We start from the raw sequence: 19,172 nt of genomic DNA, 5'->3' as shown, positions 1-19,172 counted from the left end.
CTCTATAGTAAATACGTCAGCATTAAACTTTGAAATTGGAAAGTCCACCAGGTTCCGAAATAAATTCATTGGATATTGATTATTTATGCCTGAAGAACTATTATTTCATTATAGATATTGAATACTGAATACTATTTGCTCGAGCCACTTGCATACTGAATACTATTAAAATTGGCTCTTGAATACTGAATACCTTTAAAATGGCTTGAATACTGCGTACCAAAAAGTGGGGTGGGGGCGGAGCGGGGTTACCCTTTTAGTTCGCTAACATAGTTTTGAAAAGAATGCTTGTCCCGCTTTTACTGTTCAAAAACATCCCTGTTAGAACTACTATTTACACAGTTCAGGAAAGGTTTCAACCATTCTGAACTTTCAGTGATTTGATTATGCATTGCTTTCATTTGACGCATCGATGTAATAGGTCGACTTCGAAAATTCAGTGTCCATTATCATAATAAAAATACTAGTATAAAATATAAATATAAAGTAAAAAGAAAAGATAAATAATGAAAAAGTATTTAAATTGAAAATATCAAATCTGTATAAAATCTTATTTCTTAAAACTTAATATTTAAATGTTAAAACTTCAATCTTAAATATTAAAAATAAATTTAAAATTATTAATTCTAAATATTTAAAAATTAAATGTTAAATATAAAAACTTAAATGTAAAAAATAAATTCTAAATTATTAATTATTAAATGTTAAATATAAAACAATGATATTTTAAAAAATTAAATGCTAAAACTTAAATATAAAAAATGATATTTTAAAAATTAAGTGCTAAAACTTAAATCTTAGAAAGGAAACTATGAATAAATGAATTAATTATTTATTACTTTTAAATACTTAATATAATTACTGTTCCAAATATCATTTTAGTATAAGATATAATTGTCATAAAATGTGATAGTGCCCTAAAAGCAATATATACGCAAACGCAAAAGAAAATGTGCATAGGGGTTTTTAATTTGCCTAATATCCAATAACTGTGACCTCTAGCAGTAAACTGGTTTCCGGTCAAATACTAGAGAATGCATGGGCCCAAGTTCCTCAAACTAGCTGAAGATGTTAGCCATGATGAGTAGATGCCCCCTTTTTTATTTGACGTCACAATGTCAAAGGTCAAAGAGACCTTCAACTGATAACTAGAGAACGCATGGGTTTGTAGTCTTCACACTTGATAAGTTGGTGGGTCACATGTTTTACAAACTCAATACTGATCGAGATGTAGTCTTTGTTCAAAACAGTGCATGGCAGGCGTGATTCATTATGATAAACATATAAAATGTTTATTCCCGAGATAAGTATAGCTATCACAAAAAGAAACGCGCACACTTTCTTTTGCGTTTGAGTATAGATAAATATAGATAGTGTTGAAAATGATTTGAACATATGCATCAAAAAAGTTATGTATATGGTATTTTGCCATTTAGAACATAAAGAAAAAATATTTGTCCCTACTGGGATTCGAGCCAACAACCTCCAGATCACAAGACCTCAGGATCGACTTGACATACGCTCTACGAGCCGAGCTAATTATGCACCAAACAGATGTGTTATAAACGCTCCATTTTCCCAGTTTGTGATATTAACATAAAAACAGAACAGTCAATTACTGGATGCTGAACGCTCGGTTTTTCGATAACATATACAATTTTGGGAAGAGGTTGTGTTAACAAGCGTGTCGAAGTGCATATTTATATCTTTAACGGATATTTCTCAATGAATTCTTGTATTTTTGATTTAAATAAACAACATGGAAGGAGCCAGGTCGGGAGAGGAAGGATACTTCTTGGTGGTAACAACTTCCTACACAGTGCAGAGACCAATTGCGCTTGTAGAGAATATTACTACAATAAGATAAGATAAGCCCCAGCATTATTCTAATGCTTGAGCTGAACATTGGTCTCTGCATTATACAAGTGTACTGACGTTGTTAGATTGAGGTATAACACCACTAAATAGTTTTCCTATATAATAAATTCAATGTTAATGAATACGTAACCAGAATTATAACCAATGCTGGTGCCGACGCCGACGAGAGGTTCATGACAATAGTTCCGCTGTTTCTTCGAAGAGTGGAAATAAAAACAAATTCTCTTGACTGTTTAATCAAGTTTTGGCGTCAGTCGCGATTCCTCGATCACATACATGATTTTTTAATATAAAATCCTGATATTTATTTCCGAATAAGAAACTAAATGTCATTTAGGGGAAAGATCTACATACACCCACTACCATAAATATATGTATATAAGTACATTTACACTTTCACACTTATTTCTATGTTTAACCACAATACTTATTTCGAGTCGCCTGTTGACTATTCCCTGGCCATTGTTACCTCAAATGACCATGATATGTGGCGAAAAAATTTCTGGAAAAAAATGCATTAGAAAAGTTTGCAGAGTCTAAAAGCCAGGAATTCCAGTTTTGGTCAAAATGTATATTAAATTATATAGAGGCCGCAATTTCCATCCTCTTTGAAGCTGTCTCTTTGAAATTTTATTGAAATGTAAGCAGCAATATATATTCTTGACTTTTATGTAACAAAGAGAAAAATTGACAAATAAGATTAATTGCAAGAGGGTGGTTTTCCGTTAAAAATGAGGAACGAAATATTACCGCTGTATACTGTACTTATTCAAGGTGGTCAGTGTATATTGATACCGTAACGATATATAATGATATCTCACTGGCAGAACCTTGTTATTGGACACCAAAGGTTTAGAGTCCAATACCTGACCGAGGTCTCTCGTATATATAGAGGTGGAAACTTTTGCATCGTTCTTACAATGTGCTCGGTAGACCATTATATACAGGACCCTTCCGTCTCTTTTTACGACCGTGACAAGTAATTCATTTAATCATCTTGTCAAGAAGAGACAAACATACAAACTAAGCTCTAAGTTTCTGCACCGAGTATACATTTCATTTATATTTCGTGGATGGAACAAGTATAGACATTCTTTAAAAAACTATCATGGCGTCCATGTATGCTAAAATCTTATTTTATTTAAGGGGTTGTGTGAACGATTAAAACGTGATACATTGTACTATAATTGCGTTTATCGATATGATACTGGTTCTTGAAAACGTTTTGATAGTTTAATAAGCTCTATACAAGCCCTACTTACCTCATTTTTGTTCTCTGTGTCAGTATCAGTTCTGATGTTTGTGAAACCCGGTCATGTAATGGACGTTTGCCGCTTTTCTCCAGTGCTCTTTACCTTATTTCTAATATTTAAGTTTTAAGAACTAAGTTTTAAATTTCAGTAATTAATCAATAAGCTTTAATAATTAATATTTCAAATTTAATTTAAAATGTCCCTCCAGGGCTTCCATAATTATCTGATATACACTTTATACTAAACCATTTTTTCTTTGCCTTTCGCGTAAATGTCTTCTCATATAAATATTTTGTAGCACGAGTTAAATTCGCGGTATTTTATAAATTTTATAAACGGGATCATAAATTAACATTATATTTTTTCAGTCATACCGACATAAATTATTACAATAATCTGCAGTGGGGATTAAGTGTCAATAATTCAGTAGTGTGTTGTCTGCCAGAGGCTTGTAAAGGATTATAGTCATAAAATTGTTAACTTATCTAACGAATCTAATTTATATTGAGCCAGATCTGGTATCAATAATGATTATAATTATTATACAACTAAAATATTTAGAAACTTTTCAAAATCACTTTTAAAGTCTACATCTGGTTTTAAAATTTAAAGCCAGACATTTAGCAGAATTAAAACTAGAGCTATCACTAAAGGTGATGAATGTGCCCCCCCGCATGCACTGACACAGTACATTGCAATTTGACGCACACAAGATTGCATAATTATGTGGACTGTATGTATATAGACTGTATGTATACAGTATAGTTACAAAAAACAAAGTCCCATAACTATGCAGAATATTTGTCTAAAAGAATGTAACATGCACCATGCACAACTAGGGTTGGTACTGATCACTTGTGTGAAGTTTCATTAAATTGTGTGTAAGGGTTTGGTAGATCAGGCACGCAAGAAACAAAGTCCCATAACTCTGCAATTTTTGTCGCTGAAAGAACCTAACATGCCCCATGCACAACTACTGTTGTTACTGATCACTTGTGTCAAGTTTCATTAAATTGTGTCAAGTGGATGAGGAGAGATGGTGCGTACAAGATTGTGTCTATGTATACAATAAAGTAACAAAAAAATAAAGTCCCATAACTCTGCAAATTTTTTTTCTGAAAGAACCTAACATGCCCCATGCACAACTACTGTTGTTACTGATCACTTGTGTGAAGTTTCATTAAGTTGTGTCAAGGGGATGAGGAGAGATGGTGCGCACAAGATTGCGTCTATGTATATAGTATAGTAACAAAAAAACAAAGTCCATAACTATGCAATTTTTTTTCTAAAAAACTTAACAGCCCCATGCACAACTACTGTTGGTACTGATCACTTGTGTGAAGTTTCATAAATTGTGTCAAGGGGATTGAGAGTAAGTTGGGCGCACAAGATTGTGTCTATGTATATAGTATAGTTACAAAAAAAACAAGATCCCATAACTCTGCAATTTTTTTTTCTAAGAACCTAAACATGCCCCATGACAATATGTGGTATGATCATTTGTGTGAAGTTCATAATTACTGTCAGGGATAAGAGAGATGTGCGCACAAGATTGGTCTACGACAACGAAGACGACCAGACAGACAGACAGACAGACAGACAACCTGAAACCAGTATACCCCCCTTACAACTTTGTTGTTGGGGGGTACAATTAATTTAAAAATTCAAAGTCACCAATTCCGTTTGGCTTATATGATAATATATATCAAGAAGGTAATATCTCTAAAATCCCTGATATTGATTTCCTTTCTATTTCAAATATTAGAAAATGTAAATCTAGGTTTCATGGAATTAAACGCAATGGTATTATTAAGGTCAATATATTATGCAGACTCGATTCATTCTTTCAAACTCTTGTAGACATTCAATGCTTTCTTTTCTCACATCTTTACCGGTTCAGTCTCTTAAAGCAGCATGCCTCCAGATTTGGCTAAAAAATAGTCTTTCTTCAAATTGAAGTTTTGGTCATATTATGAACATAACAATATGAATTTTTGTTTCTAAAATATTTTAAAAATTCAAATAAAAAAAAGATGACCGCGTCGGAAATCGAACCCCGGACCGCCGCGACAATAAAGACATTTTCCCGTCGTCGTAATCAATAGCGCTATAGCTGAAGTAGTGAACAATTACTTCAAAATATAGATATTTATTATCGAGACAGTTTACCTGAAGTAAAAGCGTGACAAACGTTTTTCGATTTTCATCATAAAAAGTAGTAAAAATAGCAAATTTTCATGTGTTTCCGTAACATAAAGTTTTAAAGCCTTCTTAAAAATATAGCATTTATTTTAAGCTACCTAAAAAATATTTTTTGTTGTCGAACGATCTGAGGGCATGCCGCTTTAAAAAAACTAGACGAGGAAGAGGACCATTACGTTATTCAAACAGATCCTTATTACACTGTATCATATCTTATTCAAAGAAACACACAACACATTCTTCGTCCCGTCCACATATTGATATATTGTATATTTCGTGACAGACATGTCATTGACTCTGTGCCTGAATATCTAAGAAACAAAAGTTCCTATTATGATTATGCGTTAAAAATATAAAACACCTGTATGAAATGTTATTTTCAATTACAAGATTCTCGTGTGAACGTTTTTAATATCCTGGTACGGGTCCAAAGTAGACAAAAAGTGGACCATGAATCAATTTCATCGAAGACGAACGATCTGCGCCTAAAAATTTATTTTCATCTGCCTTTTTATTTAACATCACTTTTCAACCTTACTTTACTTTCAACATTCGAGATAAGTGTTTCGTCTCTTGATATGCGACTGCATTGACGTTCCATATTAATGTATTATTACGCGTCTTTGACTTAAAGTCGCGATTCAATCTCAGAAAATAATAGACAAAACATCTCAAAAAATAAACTTTCGTTTTTAAAATTAATTTGAATAAAGAAAGTTGTCAATATCATACACTAAAACTTTTATAAATGTTTCCATCTACATTTCACATCTTTGTAGCCTACTGATGATGTGCAGTGTAAAGCATAAACATAATAAAGGGGTATGAGGTGCAGAATTTTAAGTTCAAATTGAAGGATTTTTTCATAGTTATTGAACATTTGATAAACAGAAAGTATTTATTTCATAGTTTCTAAAATTTATTTGTATACTTCACCAACCATGTTTAAATTTATAAATCCAATCTGAGTTGATTATATCGATGTTGGAAAAATCAAATTTTGTGTTGATCCGATTGGCCAGGGTACAAAGCAAAAGTTTCTACTTGGAGTTACAAAATAAATAGGCTTAGATATTTCATTTTTAAGGATATGAAGAATATGAGGATTGACCTCTATTACACGATAATGTTTACATTAAAAAAACAGTAAAAGGGGCTGAAGGAACAATGCAAAGCTGTGTTCTGTCGACACCTCACAACACCTAACACAGCTTAATTTTTCATTGTATACCGTAAAGCTAAACTTGTCATTGTATAACGATTATTTAAAAAAGGGGAGTAACACCTGTTTTACATATATCTAATATTTAAGATATACTGCATGTCAAGACATGCTATCTTTATAAATGTCCGCTAGACATGTATAAAATATGCACCGTCACTGTAGGCCCCGGAAATACATAAATAAAACATGTGTCCATAATAACCTAAAACGGCCGTTATAAAGGGGGAACACTGCGAAAAAAGAGTTAATATACGGGAGTGTACGGGATCCCGTATATTACCCGTATACGGGAAGAAATACGGGAAAACTAAAATACGGGCGTGTACGGGGCTTGTATATTTAAAAGTCCGTATACTAATAAAATACGGATTTCCGTATACTATGAAATACGGAATTCTTAGTATACGATACCCCGTATATTATTGAAATACGGGAAATTCTAAAAAGGGTTATTCTGATCGTATACAACGCCGTATATTCCCGTATATGTCTGGTGTACGGGAATATATAAATCCGTATATTACGAAAATACGGGACGTATATTTCCCGTATATGTTTCATATACAACCCCGTATATTTCCCGTATATTCTGGATATACGGGATATGTATAGTTTGTATATTTCGAAAATACAGGGATTAAATTTCCCGTATATTCTTCGTATACAACTCCGTATATTTCCCGTATATGCCGGAAATACAGGATTTAAATAATTTGTATATTTCGAAAATACGGCACGTATATGTCCCGTATATGCTTGGTATACAACTCCGTATTATTCCCGTATATGCCAGAAATACGGGATTTAAATAATTTGTATATTTTGAAAATACGGGACTTATATTTCCCGTATATTCTTTGTATACAACTCCGTATATTTCCCGTATATTCTGGATATACGGGATATGTATAGTTTGTATATTTCGAAAATACAGGGATTAAATTTCCCGTATATTCTTCGTATACAATTCCGTATATTTTCTGTATATGCCGGGAATACGGGATTTAAATAATTTGTATATTTCGAAAATACGGGACGGATATGTCCCGTATATGCTTGGTATACAACTCCGTATATGTCCCGTATATGCCGGAAATACGGGATTTAAATAATTTATATATTTAAAAAATACGGGATGCAATTAATAGTCCCGATATTCACTAAATTTTTCATTCATAATCTTTATTAGACTGAAAACGTTTGTCACGGGGTACCGAAGGTAAACTGCGTTAATTATAAAGCTTTATTTAAACGGGTCGTACAAATTCCTCCGTGGTGTGCTGGTGAAGATGTTTAGGGGCTTTATATTGCCTAGGCAATCCGGGTTCGATTCCCAACTCATAAATATCTTTTGCTTTGTTTAACATTCTTTTAATAAAAAGTGTGCAAAGAATAGCTTGTTCTAATGTTTATAATATGACCAATTTTCATTTTTAAAGAAAGATCATATTAGTTAAAATCTGGTGTCAAGGCCCTTTAATATTGATAGAAGAAGATGGATTTCTTGTAGTAAACTCATTCAAATGGAAATTCAAGGCATGGAATAATTCATTTTTGTTCTTGTGCGTCCAAAATTGAAAAATAAACATTCGCGGACCATCGCAAATATAAAATCAAAGACCTCAAATAATTCATCCTTTCTTCTTGTATATTGCATGTATTTCTTCTTCTTCTTTTTCAATACAAGCAATTAGGATTGATTAAGCTATCAATTTCTTTCCTCGTCGATACTAATGAAAAATCATTATGAATGATAAGCAATGCAATCAATATATGTAGTGATTATATTATCCGGCAATTTCAAAGGCCAAACGTTTTGCATGTTTTTGAATGAATGAATGAATGAATAGATGTATAGCACTAATATCTCACGAACTGATAAAAACATTCGCGGGCTAAAAACAGGTATAAAATCTAAGACATGAATAAATCCATCATTTCTTCTTGCGCGTTTCCGAATTACATTCAATCTAAATATCCGATTGAGAAAAAAATTCAGTCATCCTGATTTATCTTAGTGATAAACACATTCGTGTATCATCGCCGTTGTAAAAATTAAATGCATGCATCAATTACTCTTTCTGCTGCACATTTCCAACGCTCATGTATACAATGCAAATAATTACTAGTATAGAAAAGAATAATCAACTCATCCATCCCTGTTTTATTCAGTAATAATATAAGACCTTACGTAGAATATAACACCAAAGACGTGTGTTGATACTTTACTTATGAAATTGATTCCTCCGTGCAATATTTTATCACGAGCTGGCACCTGGGTAGCCCCACCGACCTTCCGTAAGCCAGCTTGATGGCTTCCTTACATTGAGAATTCAACACCCCGAATGAGGCTCAGACCCATATCGGTGAGGGGCAAGTTGTTTGAAGTCAGCGATCTAAACCACTCGGCCACTGAGGCCCCATTCAGCTAGGTCGGACCCTTAAACCAACGTGTAGATAACATGGCATTTTGATTATTAAGAAAGCACATAATTAACCGTAGTCATTCAGTTTAGTTCAATTCAGAGAGCTATAAAATGTATTTTATACTTCTTTGTTTAATTTTAGCTGTTACTTATGAACTATTAAGTGAAATATGTGTTCGTATTTTAAAAATAATTCCGCGGATTCTTCTATGTATACTACGGTTGCATAGCGGGGACATAGGAAACATTTTATTTATCACGTGCGCACGTGTTAGCTACCACATGCGAACGTGTTGGCTAACACAAGCGAACGTGATAGCTAACAAGTGCGAACATGTCCCCTCTATGCTACCGTAGTATACACTGTTCCAAGTTATTTCTCGTGGTTTCCGTTGGTAGTGACTTGGCACTCATGAATATTTCGTATATTTCCGTAAATTGATTTTCAGTGTTCGATCACAAATAGCAATATAAATATTACATATATAACTCTTAATTGATATACTGTTGCACGTGCAGGTAAATGAGTGGACAAGCGGTGTTGCTGCCAATATCAGGGTCGTGGGTTCGAATCCTACCTCTGACCATACCTTTTCCCCCAAATTTTATATGCAAACTTACCAATACCACTTATTTGGTCAAACGTATCGTGATATCTATGGTCTATTTACTAAAAGTTATCATATTTACTCGTTGTAACAAAGTAGAATAATTTGTTTAAAGTATTTTAGATAAAAAGGCATGTTACCCGTCATAAGCGTACTAGAATATAAATACTACAAGAGAAAACACTATTTTTTTAAAAAAAAACATGATACATAAATTTATGTAAAAATAAAACAGGTATCGTTAACATTATATTATATTTTAAAAAATGATACCCGTGGTAACGTGCCTGGAAATCAAACCCATCGTGACATTGGTTAGCTGTAAAATATGGTTATTTTCAGGATACAAATATTAGGTAAATTAACGAAAACGCCCGAAAATATTTGTGCCAGGTCAATACTTACGGACATATTAAGAAAATAAATACAATCGTCTAACATAGACTTCATCAAAATGCTATATAAGTTTGCACTCATTCATCGATCTCTTCGTAAATAAATTGTACATATAGGTTCTGCGGCACAGTTTTACTGCAACATTAATTGATACTAATTGTATGCATATTAATTAATTTTATGAGATAATCGGCATGGCCTAATTTAACCCTCTGCCGTTTAATCGGCCAATCAGCGCGCATTCATCTAGCCCGAGGCGATAACATCTGGCCGAAGTGACCGCACGCACTAATCTGTATATTGCAAAAATGTCTTGTCATTAGCGTTATTCTGCAGAGGAAGACGAAGGCTCGGGTAAGTATTTATTTGATTTAATTTTTGATTAACTGAATTAGACAGGTTTTTTTTTTTTCTAAATATGAATTCTTTTTGTAACAAGGCAGATCATGAAATACTTAAATTCATGACGTTGTTTATGATTTTTATTTCATAATCATATTTGTTGACTTCCTGATGAAGACTTAATAAATAGTCGAAAGGTTGTATGAAAATGGAGTTAGCCTTGTAATTCTCCTGTTCTCTGTTGTTGTTTTTTTAATCAATCGGGAATACGAGTTGCTGCGATTTAAAGATAAATATTTAATGTAAATTATGTAGATGAAATAATACACTTCAAACGAAATACTCTTTTAATTGCTAGCGTCAGTAAAAATTGTCTGTTTACTAAATTATTAAATTATATAATTATAATATGAAAAAGGAAATTCAGATTAGCTGTTAAGTAGTTTCATTCATTCGTGAAATCTTTCATTCATTCAGTCATTCAAGCACAATTAATTCAACAATTATTTCATTCATTCTTTCATTCATTAGTAGACAAAAATTCCAGTCACCAAAAGCTAATGTTGCAAGTGTTTGAAATAAAAGAAAATATCGTGCAAAAATATTCCATGAATACCATTGTGGTTAAACGAGAAAAAAAGTTGTAAAGAAAAAAATATATTTCGCAGAAGCAAAGTAGCCACGGCTAACTTCTTTACGAATTAGGCGGCACGTACATTCATTCATTCGATCAAAACTGGAATCTCATGAAAGCATTCATGAAGTTAGTATTAACGATCTTTTATCTTTAGAAAATGGGTAATCTAACTGACAAAATAATGCTTTTCTAGACTAAAATGTAAGCGGTTGTGATGCGTATTATTGTTTCATAGTATCATATCAAAAAAGGTTGGTTTATAATAAATTTCAGAATTTTTGAAAGTTTTATTATCTTTCAATATGGAAAAAATACACAACTACTCTAGATCTTTTGTTTGCCCTAGGTTTATATATTTTGAAACAACTGTAAGAACATTAAAATCTCGCCGAAGGTCGATTTGTGCATGTAAACGTGTTTTTTACTCTAACCAGACCTGTTCACGTGCACAGATAGACCTGCGCGCGTGCATATTCAATCATTCTGAGAACAAAAAAGTCATTTGTTAGAAAAAAATCGAGTATGTCTGTAATTTCGATCTTAAAACATATCATGAAATATTTAGAAATCGTTAGATATTATACATCTAACACTTAAGTTTACTTTCTTGTAAATATATGAAACATGATATTAAACATATGAGCCGCGCCATGAGAAAACCAACATAGCGGCTTTGCGACCTGCATGGATCCAAATGCGCAGGCTGGTCAGGATCCATGTTGTTCGCTAACAGTTTCTCTAATTGCAATAAGGTTTGAAGGCGAACAACAAAGATCCTGGATGCGCGGGCTGGTCTGGATCCAGGCTGGCCGGAAACGCACTATGTTGGTTTTCCCATGGCCCCGCTCATATTATTATATATATGTACACAATATAAGTAATTGCGTAGCTAAGTCTTTTATTTCAAATGTACACCACCTACCGATTTTCAACGGACTATTACGAAATTTTCATAATTTACATATGTATTTCCGAAAGATTGGTATATTTTCAGTTTTCTGTTATTACCTATTTTGCAGCCATGACCACAAACGTCTTTTTTTTTTAGCGGAGCGCAAAATGACGTTCTTAAAATTTAGTTTTCTAAGCAGCGTTTTTATATACAACAAAAATTCAGCAAAAAATCTTTTATTTTCTAGCTTGTGTTAAAATTTTCTCTCCAATGATATCAAATTTGTCAAGTGAAATAACTGTAAAAATCATATAACTAAATTCCCGAGAAAAAAGACGATACAAAGACAGAATAAGGTGATGCATAAATACAATGTAAAAACCATAAAAATACCTATAAGTGTATTAACATATTTTATGACCCACCTTGAAACAACACTAATCGGGTAATGCTTATCCCTAGGCAATGTTGTAATACACAATGAAATTTAAAGTGTGATAAAATATTTGGCACAGTTAGATTATTTTATGTTAATTCTAACTGTGTGCAATCTTGGAGGGAAAAAAAGATAACGCAATTTTCAAACTAAAAATTAAAAGAATACCAAATACAGGCATTAAAGGCAAAGTTCGACATTTTTTTAAATCTCTGGAAATTAATGCTATATTTCTTAATTTCTGACAGACTATATGTTACAGAAAATGAGAATTAATTGTTTTAACTACTTTTTATGATGAAAATTGAAAAGCGTTTGTAAATTTAACGCGCATTGAACATCAAACCCTCCTTAGCGTTAATGGTAACGACAGCGGAAAACTTCTTTATTGCCGCGGCAGTCCGTGTTCGATTCCTGACGCTGTCATCTTTTATTTCCTCTTGATATGGTATTTTTAAATAGTTGAGAAACAAAAATTCCTATTCTGTTGTTCGTAATATGACCATACTTCAATTTGAAAGATAGCCTTTATGATCTATTAGTATCGAATACTAGTATTCGGTAACACTTATACGAAATAATGTAAATTATATTGATTGATATCTTTTAATATTTCATTTAGGTTAATCTATAAGATTGGATACATGTGTCTAACAATTATACTTGTTTTCTATTTCATACTTGAATACAGGACTGCTGAATAAAAGCATTTTAACATGAAGAGATAAGACGTTTTATCATTTTACTTGATAAAAGACGTTTAATCATTTTACTTGTTCTAAAATAAATCTTAGTGAGAATATTACACTGAGCGCAAGACTGGAAATTCTTGAAAACTCTCCAGATCATTTAATAAAAAAAAAAAAAAATAGCGGCAAATATATCGTACAGAATTTGCTAATTTACCACATTTTTAAGAAATGTTTGAAATAAAATGAATATCGTAATGGCGGACAGGTTATAGAACACTAATATAGCATAATAACGACGAACAGGTTATGTGACTCTATTTTTTGCTACAAATGGCTACGAATGTTTGTGTTTAAGCTAGCTTTCGTTTAAATAGTGGATGTATTTTTTTACATTTTAGTAGAAATAGAATGGGAAAGTGTTATTTAGATCACATCGCTGCACTTAATATGCTTTTTTAGAATCTCTCTTGAAAATATCTTCCCTACTTTTGTCGTGACTTTGCCAGTTTGAAGACAATTCTTCAAAATGAGGTGGCTGTGTGTGTCGGCACTATGTACACCATGCATTATATATAAAATATAATGTTTGGGATAGATTTTAACGTAATATAACTATTAAACGCAAATGAAACACTTTAAATAAGATGACTGTATATCTAGTTTCTTTGCGCGAAATGAGCACTTAAATGATGTCATCCCTGCCCACACGTCATTTCATTTTTCATATTTTTCACATCATTTATAACGTTAAAATATACCATTCTCTATATCTGTTAACTACAAGAGTCCATTTATATAACCTTTAATGCGTGCAAATTCTATTTCAGGTTGACACAAGAGATTTTTCAATTAACTCCAACTGGACGACGATTTGTTTTCAAGATAGAGAATACGCTTATGTGAGAAGTTTGGTCAGTAGATGCTGACAGACAGCCCGGATGAGCCATCGTACTCAGTGACATTCGTACCTCAACAGACAAAAGCTTACATTTATTGAGATCATGAAACTGAAGATTTCCATGGGGTGCATCATTTGTAACCTGCTTACATATTGAATGCCAACACAGAATGCATCATGCATCTTTTCAAAGCGCTAAATTTGAATACATCTTCAGACATTAGAAAGGATGTACTGCTCTTTTAGCAGACGGCAAATCGAAAAGCCTATAGTGGGAATCAACATTCACTGGAATAACGAAACAATTATAAACAGTAATAAAGAAGTGTTACTATACTGATTTGTTGCGTTAACGGTGTTTTTTTTTTTCAATTAGAAACGAACATCTAAAAATGCATAATGTTATTGATTGCTATAAGATTCTTTCACTGGTTGTAAGTGCAGATGGGAATTTCCGGCTTCGAGGGTAACTATTTAGCCGAGAGCCGGATATTCACATCTGCACCTATAACCAGTGACAGAATATTTTTCTTGCATACCGACATGAAGAAATAATAATAATAATAATAAAATCAATCGAATGGCTTCTTTATAGAACTATTTCTTATAGCAGCGTAATTAAACAAAGCGCGGGAAAGCAACGTCCGTAAACAGGAAAGATGTCATGACGTTTCATAGACAAATAACAATGTTTAGTTCCGATTTTGTTTTATCAGTTGCAGCGTAACGTTATGAATTTTTGATAAAATAACGTCCTTTGAATCGAGAAATATATTATCAGGAACCAAGAGGAACTGTCAAGGTATTGGATTTTTATTTCGTTTTTGAAAGAAAATATAACTACATGAATCATCTCCATATATGTAGTTCGTAATACGTCATTTAAAGCACGAGAGTCATCTTACACCCCGGATGGATTTTTCCAGCACCGGTAAAAATACCGGAAATCCCCGTCTGGTATGCAAGAATTACATTTTCTGCTTATTTCATTTGGACAAAAAATAAAAATAACGCATAATCGTACGAGAAAAAACAACTGTTTTTTTTTTTTTTTTTTTTTTTAAAGTATTTATGTTATATATAATGTTAATTTAATCTGACTTGTCTCCATTGATGATAATGTTTTTCTCATACCCTGTCTTTGTCTTGATTTTTCCTAACATACAGTATTCTGCTAAAGGTTTGTTTAACCTTCATTCTATGTCATCTTTCAGTGTGTGCCCCATATACCAGATTAGTTCTAATAAAATAAAAATACGGGATAGTGCATATACGGGAAAAATCTGGTCAACGTATATTTCAACAATACTGTTCGTGTATTTCCCGTATACGAAAAAACAAATTCAGTCTGTATGTGACACAAATACGGGATCTGTATCCTACGTATATCTTGCATATACGGGAAAAACCCTGGCCCGTATATCAACAAAATACAGTTCCGTATATCCCCTTATATCAGATGCAAATAAATTCCGTATATGTCACATGTACGGGATCCGTATATTACGTATACCTTGCATATACGGGACAAGTCCGTAGCCCGTATATCAAAAAATACAGTTCCGTATATGCCCCGTATATGTCAAAAGTACGGGATCCGTATACTTAGTATATCATGCGTATACGGAAAAAATCCGATGCCCGTATATTAGAAAATACAGGTCCGTATATGTCCCGTATATTAGATGCAGTTGCAGTCCGTATATGTCAAAAATACGGGCTCCGTATACTACGTATATCCGGAATATACAGGATCGTATACGTGTTCCGTATATTCTAAAATACGACAAGTATACGGGATAAATTTCAAAGACCCTTCGAATACATGGAAATAAAATCTATGTTAAAGCAGAACACTAATAAACACCATTTCTTATTGATTTTTTTTTGAAAACTCGTATATTTAATATATACGGGAAATATACATGTATGTATATTCGGCGTATACGGGATCCCGTATATGCATGACAAATATACGGACTTCCCGTATACTAGATGTTCCGAATACGGGATTGTATACTAGGTCCGTATATTTATAATATACACCCCATATACTCCCGTATTTTCGAAATATACGGGACCGTACACTCCCGTATATTGACCCTTTTTTCGCAGTGGAAAAACCCGTCCGAGGGATAGCAAAGACACCATCTGCGAAAAAATATCATCAAGTCTGGAGGATCAACTTTGAAAACACCTCAAGGAATTTATTTTTACGATTATTATTTTTTTTTATTATTATTACATGAAAATGACATTAAGGACGCTCGCTACAGTTTCGTATTTTTTTTTCTTAATAAATGATTTTGATGAAATGTTTGGTCCAATACTAAGGAAAGTGAACATTTTAATTTCTTTTAAAAAGCACAGAAACTATTTCATTTTATTGGAAAATGAAAGTTGGTATGTAGAAATTCGAAATAAATCTCAGTATATGTACAATTATTTTTCTATGAAGTATGAAGAAAGTTAAAAAGACCTGGGGGTCATTCTGTCGATTCATTGAAATTTCAACATGATACACATACATTTCTTTGAGTTCCAAAGACCTTCTGTAAATTTTGACCTGCCAATCTTCATTATTTAGTGTCTTGCAGAAGGAAGTCTATGCACTGGCTATGAAAAAAATTGCCAACTCACTTTCCCTTAGTAATGGACCTAAAGATCATGTTATGATGTACTGAAAAATAAAGTAAAAATACTAGGTCACCAGCTTTGTTTCTATTTAATTTGCCCCTAGATATGGTCCTATTTTAAACATTTTTCAAAATTTCTGTAATCCTAAAATATATTTCAGTAAAGTACAATAATCAGCATAAATTTGATTATCTAAGCATTTTTATAACGGAAAACAATATATCTATTTGAAACATGCTCAGAGAAATCAAAAGAACATGATTTTGTAAAGAAAGGAATACTTGTTCAGCAGACCCAAGGGCTATTTTTGCATTTTTTTTGTCAATTTTAAGTTGATACTTCTGCTATTTTATATATAAAATTATCAAACGGTAGATTTCTTAATAAGCGGATTTTAAGGTGTTTCTGAAGCATAGAACGATGAAAATTTCCGCCCTTTTTTAACAAAACCTATAGTTTACGAATGTACGGTACGGGTACGGTACGGGATTAGAAAAAGCTATGACTCAATGCAGAGTTTGAGCGCTGGTATAAATAACAAACTCCAGTATATGTCGGACTGAAGCAATTTGAACTAAAAGTACTTTAAATGTATATATTTTGTAGCCATGGTGATACTTGCCCTTACCTTTAGTCAGTATATTATACATTTTGTACATTAAATGCATGCGAACATACAATAATTTGCCAATTTTTGCCGTACGTGACATTAGATAATCACTTCCGGGCATGCGCAGAAGACCGCACCAAGTCTGCAGTGAGCTACATCGAAACCAAATTGGCACGGTGTTGGGGTAAATATCGACCCGTCCGGAAAAACTGTAGCGAGTGCCTTTAATTGACTATTGGACAATATCAGGTTTGACACTGACTGTTTTTATGACCTTTTATTCACTGACATTTCGGGACATATAACATTGAAAATACTGACCAAAAATGACCCCAAATAATATTGCTTAATATAGCTTTTTGGGCGAAATTTTAAAACAAATCTGACCTCTGATCCTAGATTCCCATTTTAATTTAATCAATTCTCTAAAAACAAATACAAGCAAAATATAGATACATATAGCTCTGACACTTATGAAATATGTTCCGTGCAGGATATGAAATAATCTTTCCTAAACGTATAAACTTCTTTTAGCTTTAAACCCATGGACTCTTGGACACTAGTCTGATGATGACGAATTTGTAAAACATTTCAAATTGTTTTCGTTTATATATGCATGTAATAGAAACAAATGCAAGTCGATTCTAGTTAATTTCTTGATATTTTCTCAGAAAACTGATTGTAAGATTATCATGATAATGTAAACAGGTTATGGACCGATTACATACAAAACTTTGGAATTGAAAAGAGAAAACAAAATATCATAGCTTAGGAACTAGTTTCTGAATGTTTATAAAACCCAATAAATTTGAAGCTTCTGTTGTTACATAGGGTAGACACTTTTTCTCACATTATAGCATTTTTCAGTCAGGTCAACTAAAACGTCTTATCAGCAATGAAGCAAATTGGGTATAATCACAGCAAAGAAAGAATTTGCAAAAATAATAAGATGGTAACAGGATTAAAATATGTTCAACAAATATTAATATTTTTAAATAAACTAACGGAGTACTTTTCAACAAAATAATCACAGCTGAAAAAGAATACACATTAGTTTTTATCCTTACCTTCTGGCCAAACCGCATAAAATAAAAAACTAACAACCGCGTTTACTATAAAGAACCGCAACAAATTCCCTTTGCTAAGATAACTTTTCATTTCGTCTTATGAAACTAGATTTAGAAAGTTAACCTCCTTTAGTAAGAAACTTCTGTTAATCAAATATCTGATGCTAATGCCAGTTGTGTCGAATATCGATTTTTCCGTAAGGCATTTGGTATGCTAGAAATATGTAGTGTATTACATAAAGACAGTTTTACCCATATACACACTCTACTGACATATGAATTTAACACGCCAGTGATTACCCGGTAAATTGAATGCATACGCTACAACTCAATACCATTTATGTCACATATGGTGTTGAGGTTCTTTCAATGGTACTGTTTGTGCAATATTATTTGTATTCAGTGTATTTCACTGCATTTTAAACTTTCACAGATATATTTATATTACTCATTTTAAGGTCTATTTGTAATTAGATGAGGCATATTGTTTCCTTTTATCATCTTAAAAAAGGACACTTTCTTGAGAATGAATGGCCCAATTTTCTATCTAGATTTGCAACAACTCACAAACAAATTATCATTGTTTGAGATATAAACTTTAATCATTTTGACATTCCGACTGACAGACACACAGCAAATCTCGTAAGTACTTTGGATGCATACGGAATTAGACAGCATGTAAAGGAAGCCACTCACATCGGTGGACATATCCTGGATGTTATTATATCTTGATAACGATGAGATCGTGTAAAACATTGAAGTCACTGATCCAGGTCTGACAACAGTGGTAAGGTCGCTTGCTATCTGCTGCCAGACCTCCACCGGTGAGAAAAATTGTTTCCTTTCGAAAGGAAGGGCAATCGATGTTCACCAATTCAAAGGGGATCCTCTGAGTCCTTGAAATCAATCATGCAAAAGTGTGTGGGGGGGTGCGTGCGTGCGTGCGTGCGTGCGTGTGTGTGTGTTCGGGTTT

General features: G+C 32.9%; 1 protein-coding gene across 1 annotated transcript in view; it reads right to left on the bottom strand.

Moving 5' to 3' along the window:
• Positions 1-18,469, bottom strand: part of LOC123554238 (carbohydrate sulfotransferase 11-like) — a 32,057-nt gene extending 13,588 nt beyond the window's left edge. Inside the window, exon 1 of the mRNA XM_045344235.2 lies at positions 18,200-18,469. Within this exon, the coding sequence (XP_045200170.2) occupies positions 18,200-18,290 (91 nt within the window). The 5' untranslated portion in view covers positions 18,291-18,469. The remainder of the gene's footprint in view (positions 1-18,199) is intronic.
• Between the last annotated feature and the right edge of the window lie 703 nt (positions 18,470-19,172).

Source organism: Mercenaria mercenaria, chromosome 7 (genome assembly GCF_021730395.1).
Source record: "Mercenaria mercenaria strain notata chromosome 7, MADL_Memer_1, whole genome shotgun sequence".
NCBI classification, from domain to species: Eukaryota; Metazoa; Mollusca; class Bivalvia; order Venerida; family Veneridae; genus Mercenaria; species Mercenaria mercenaria.
The sequence above is the reverse complement of the archived record's forward strand: the minus strand, read 5'-3'. Positions and strand labels throughout refer to the sequence as shown.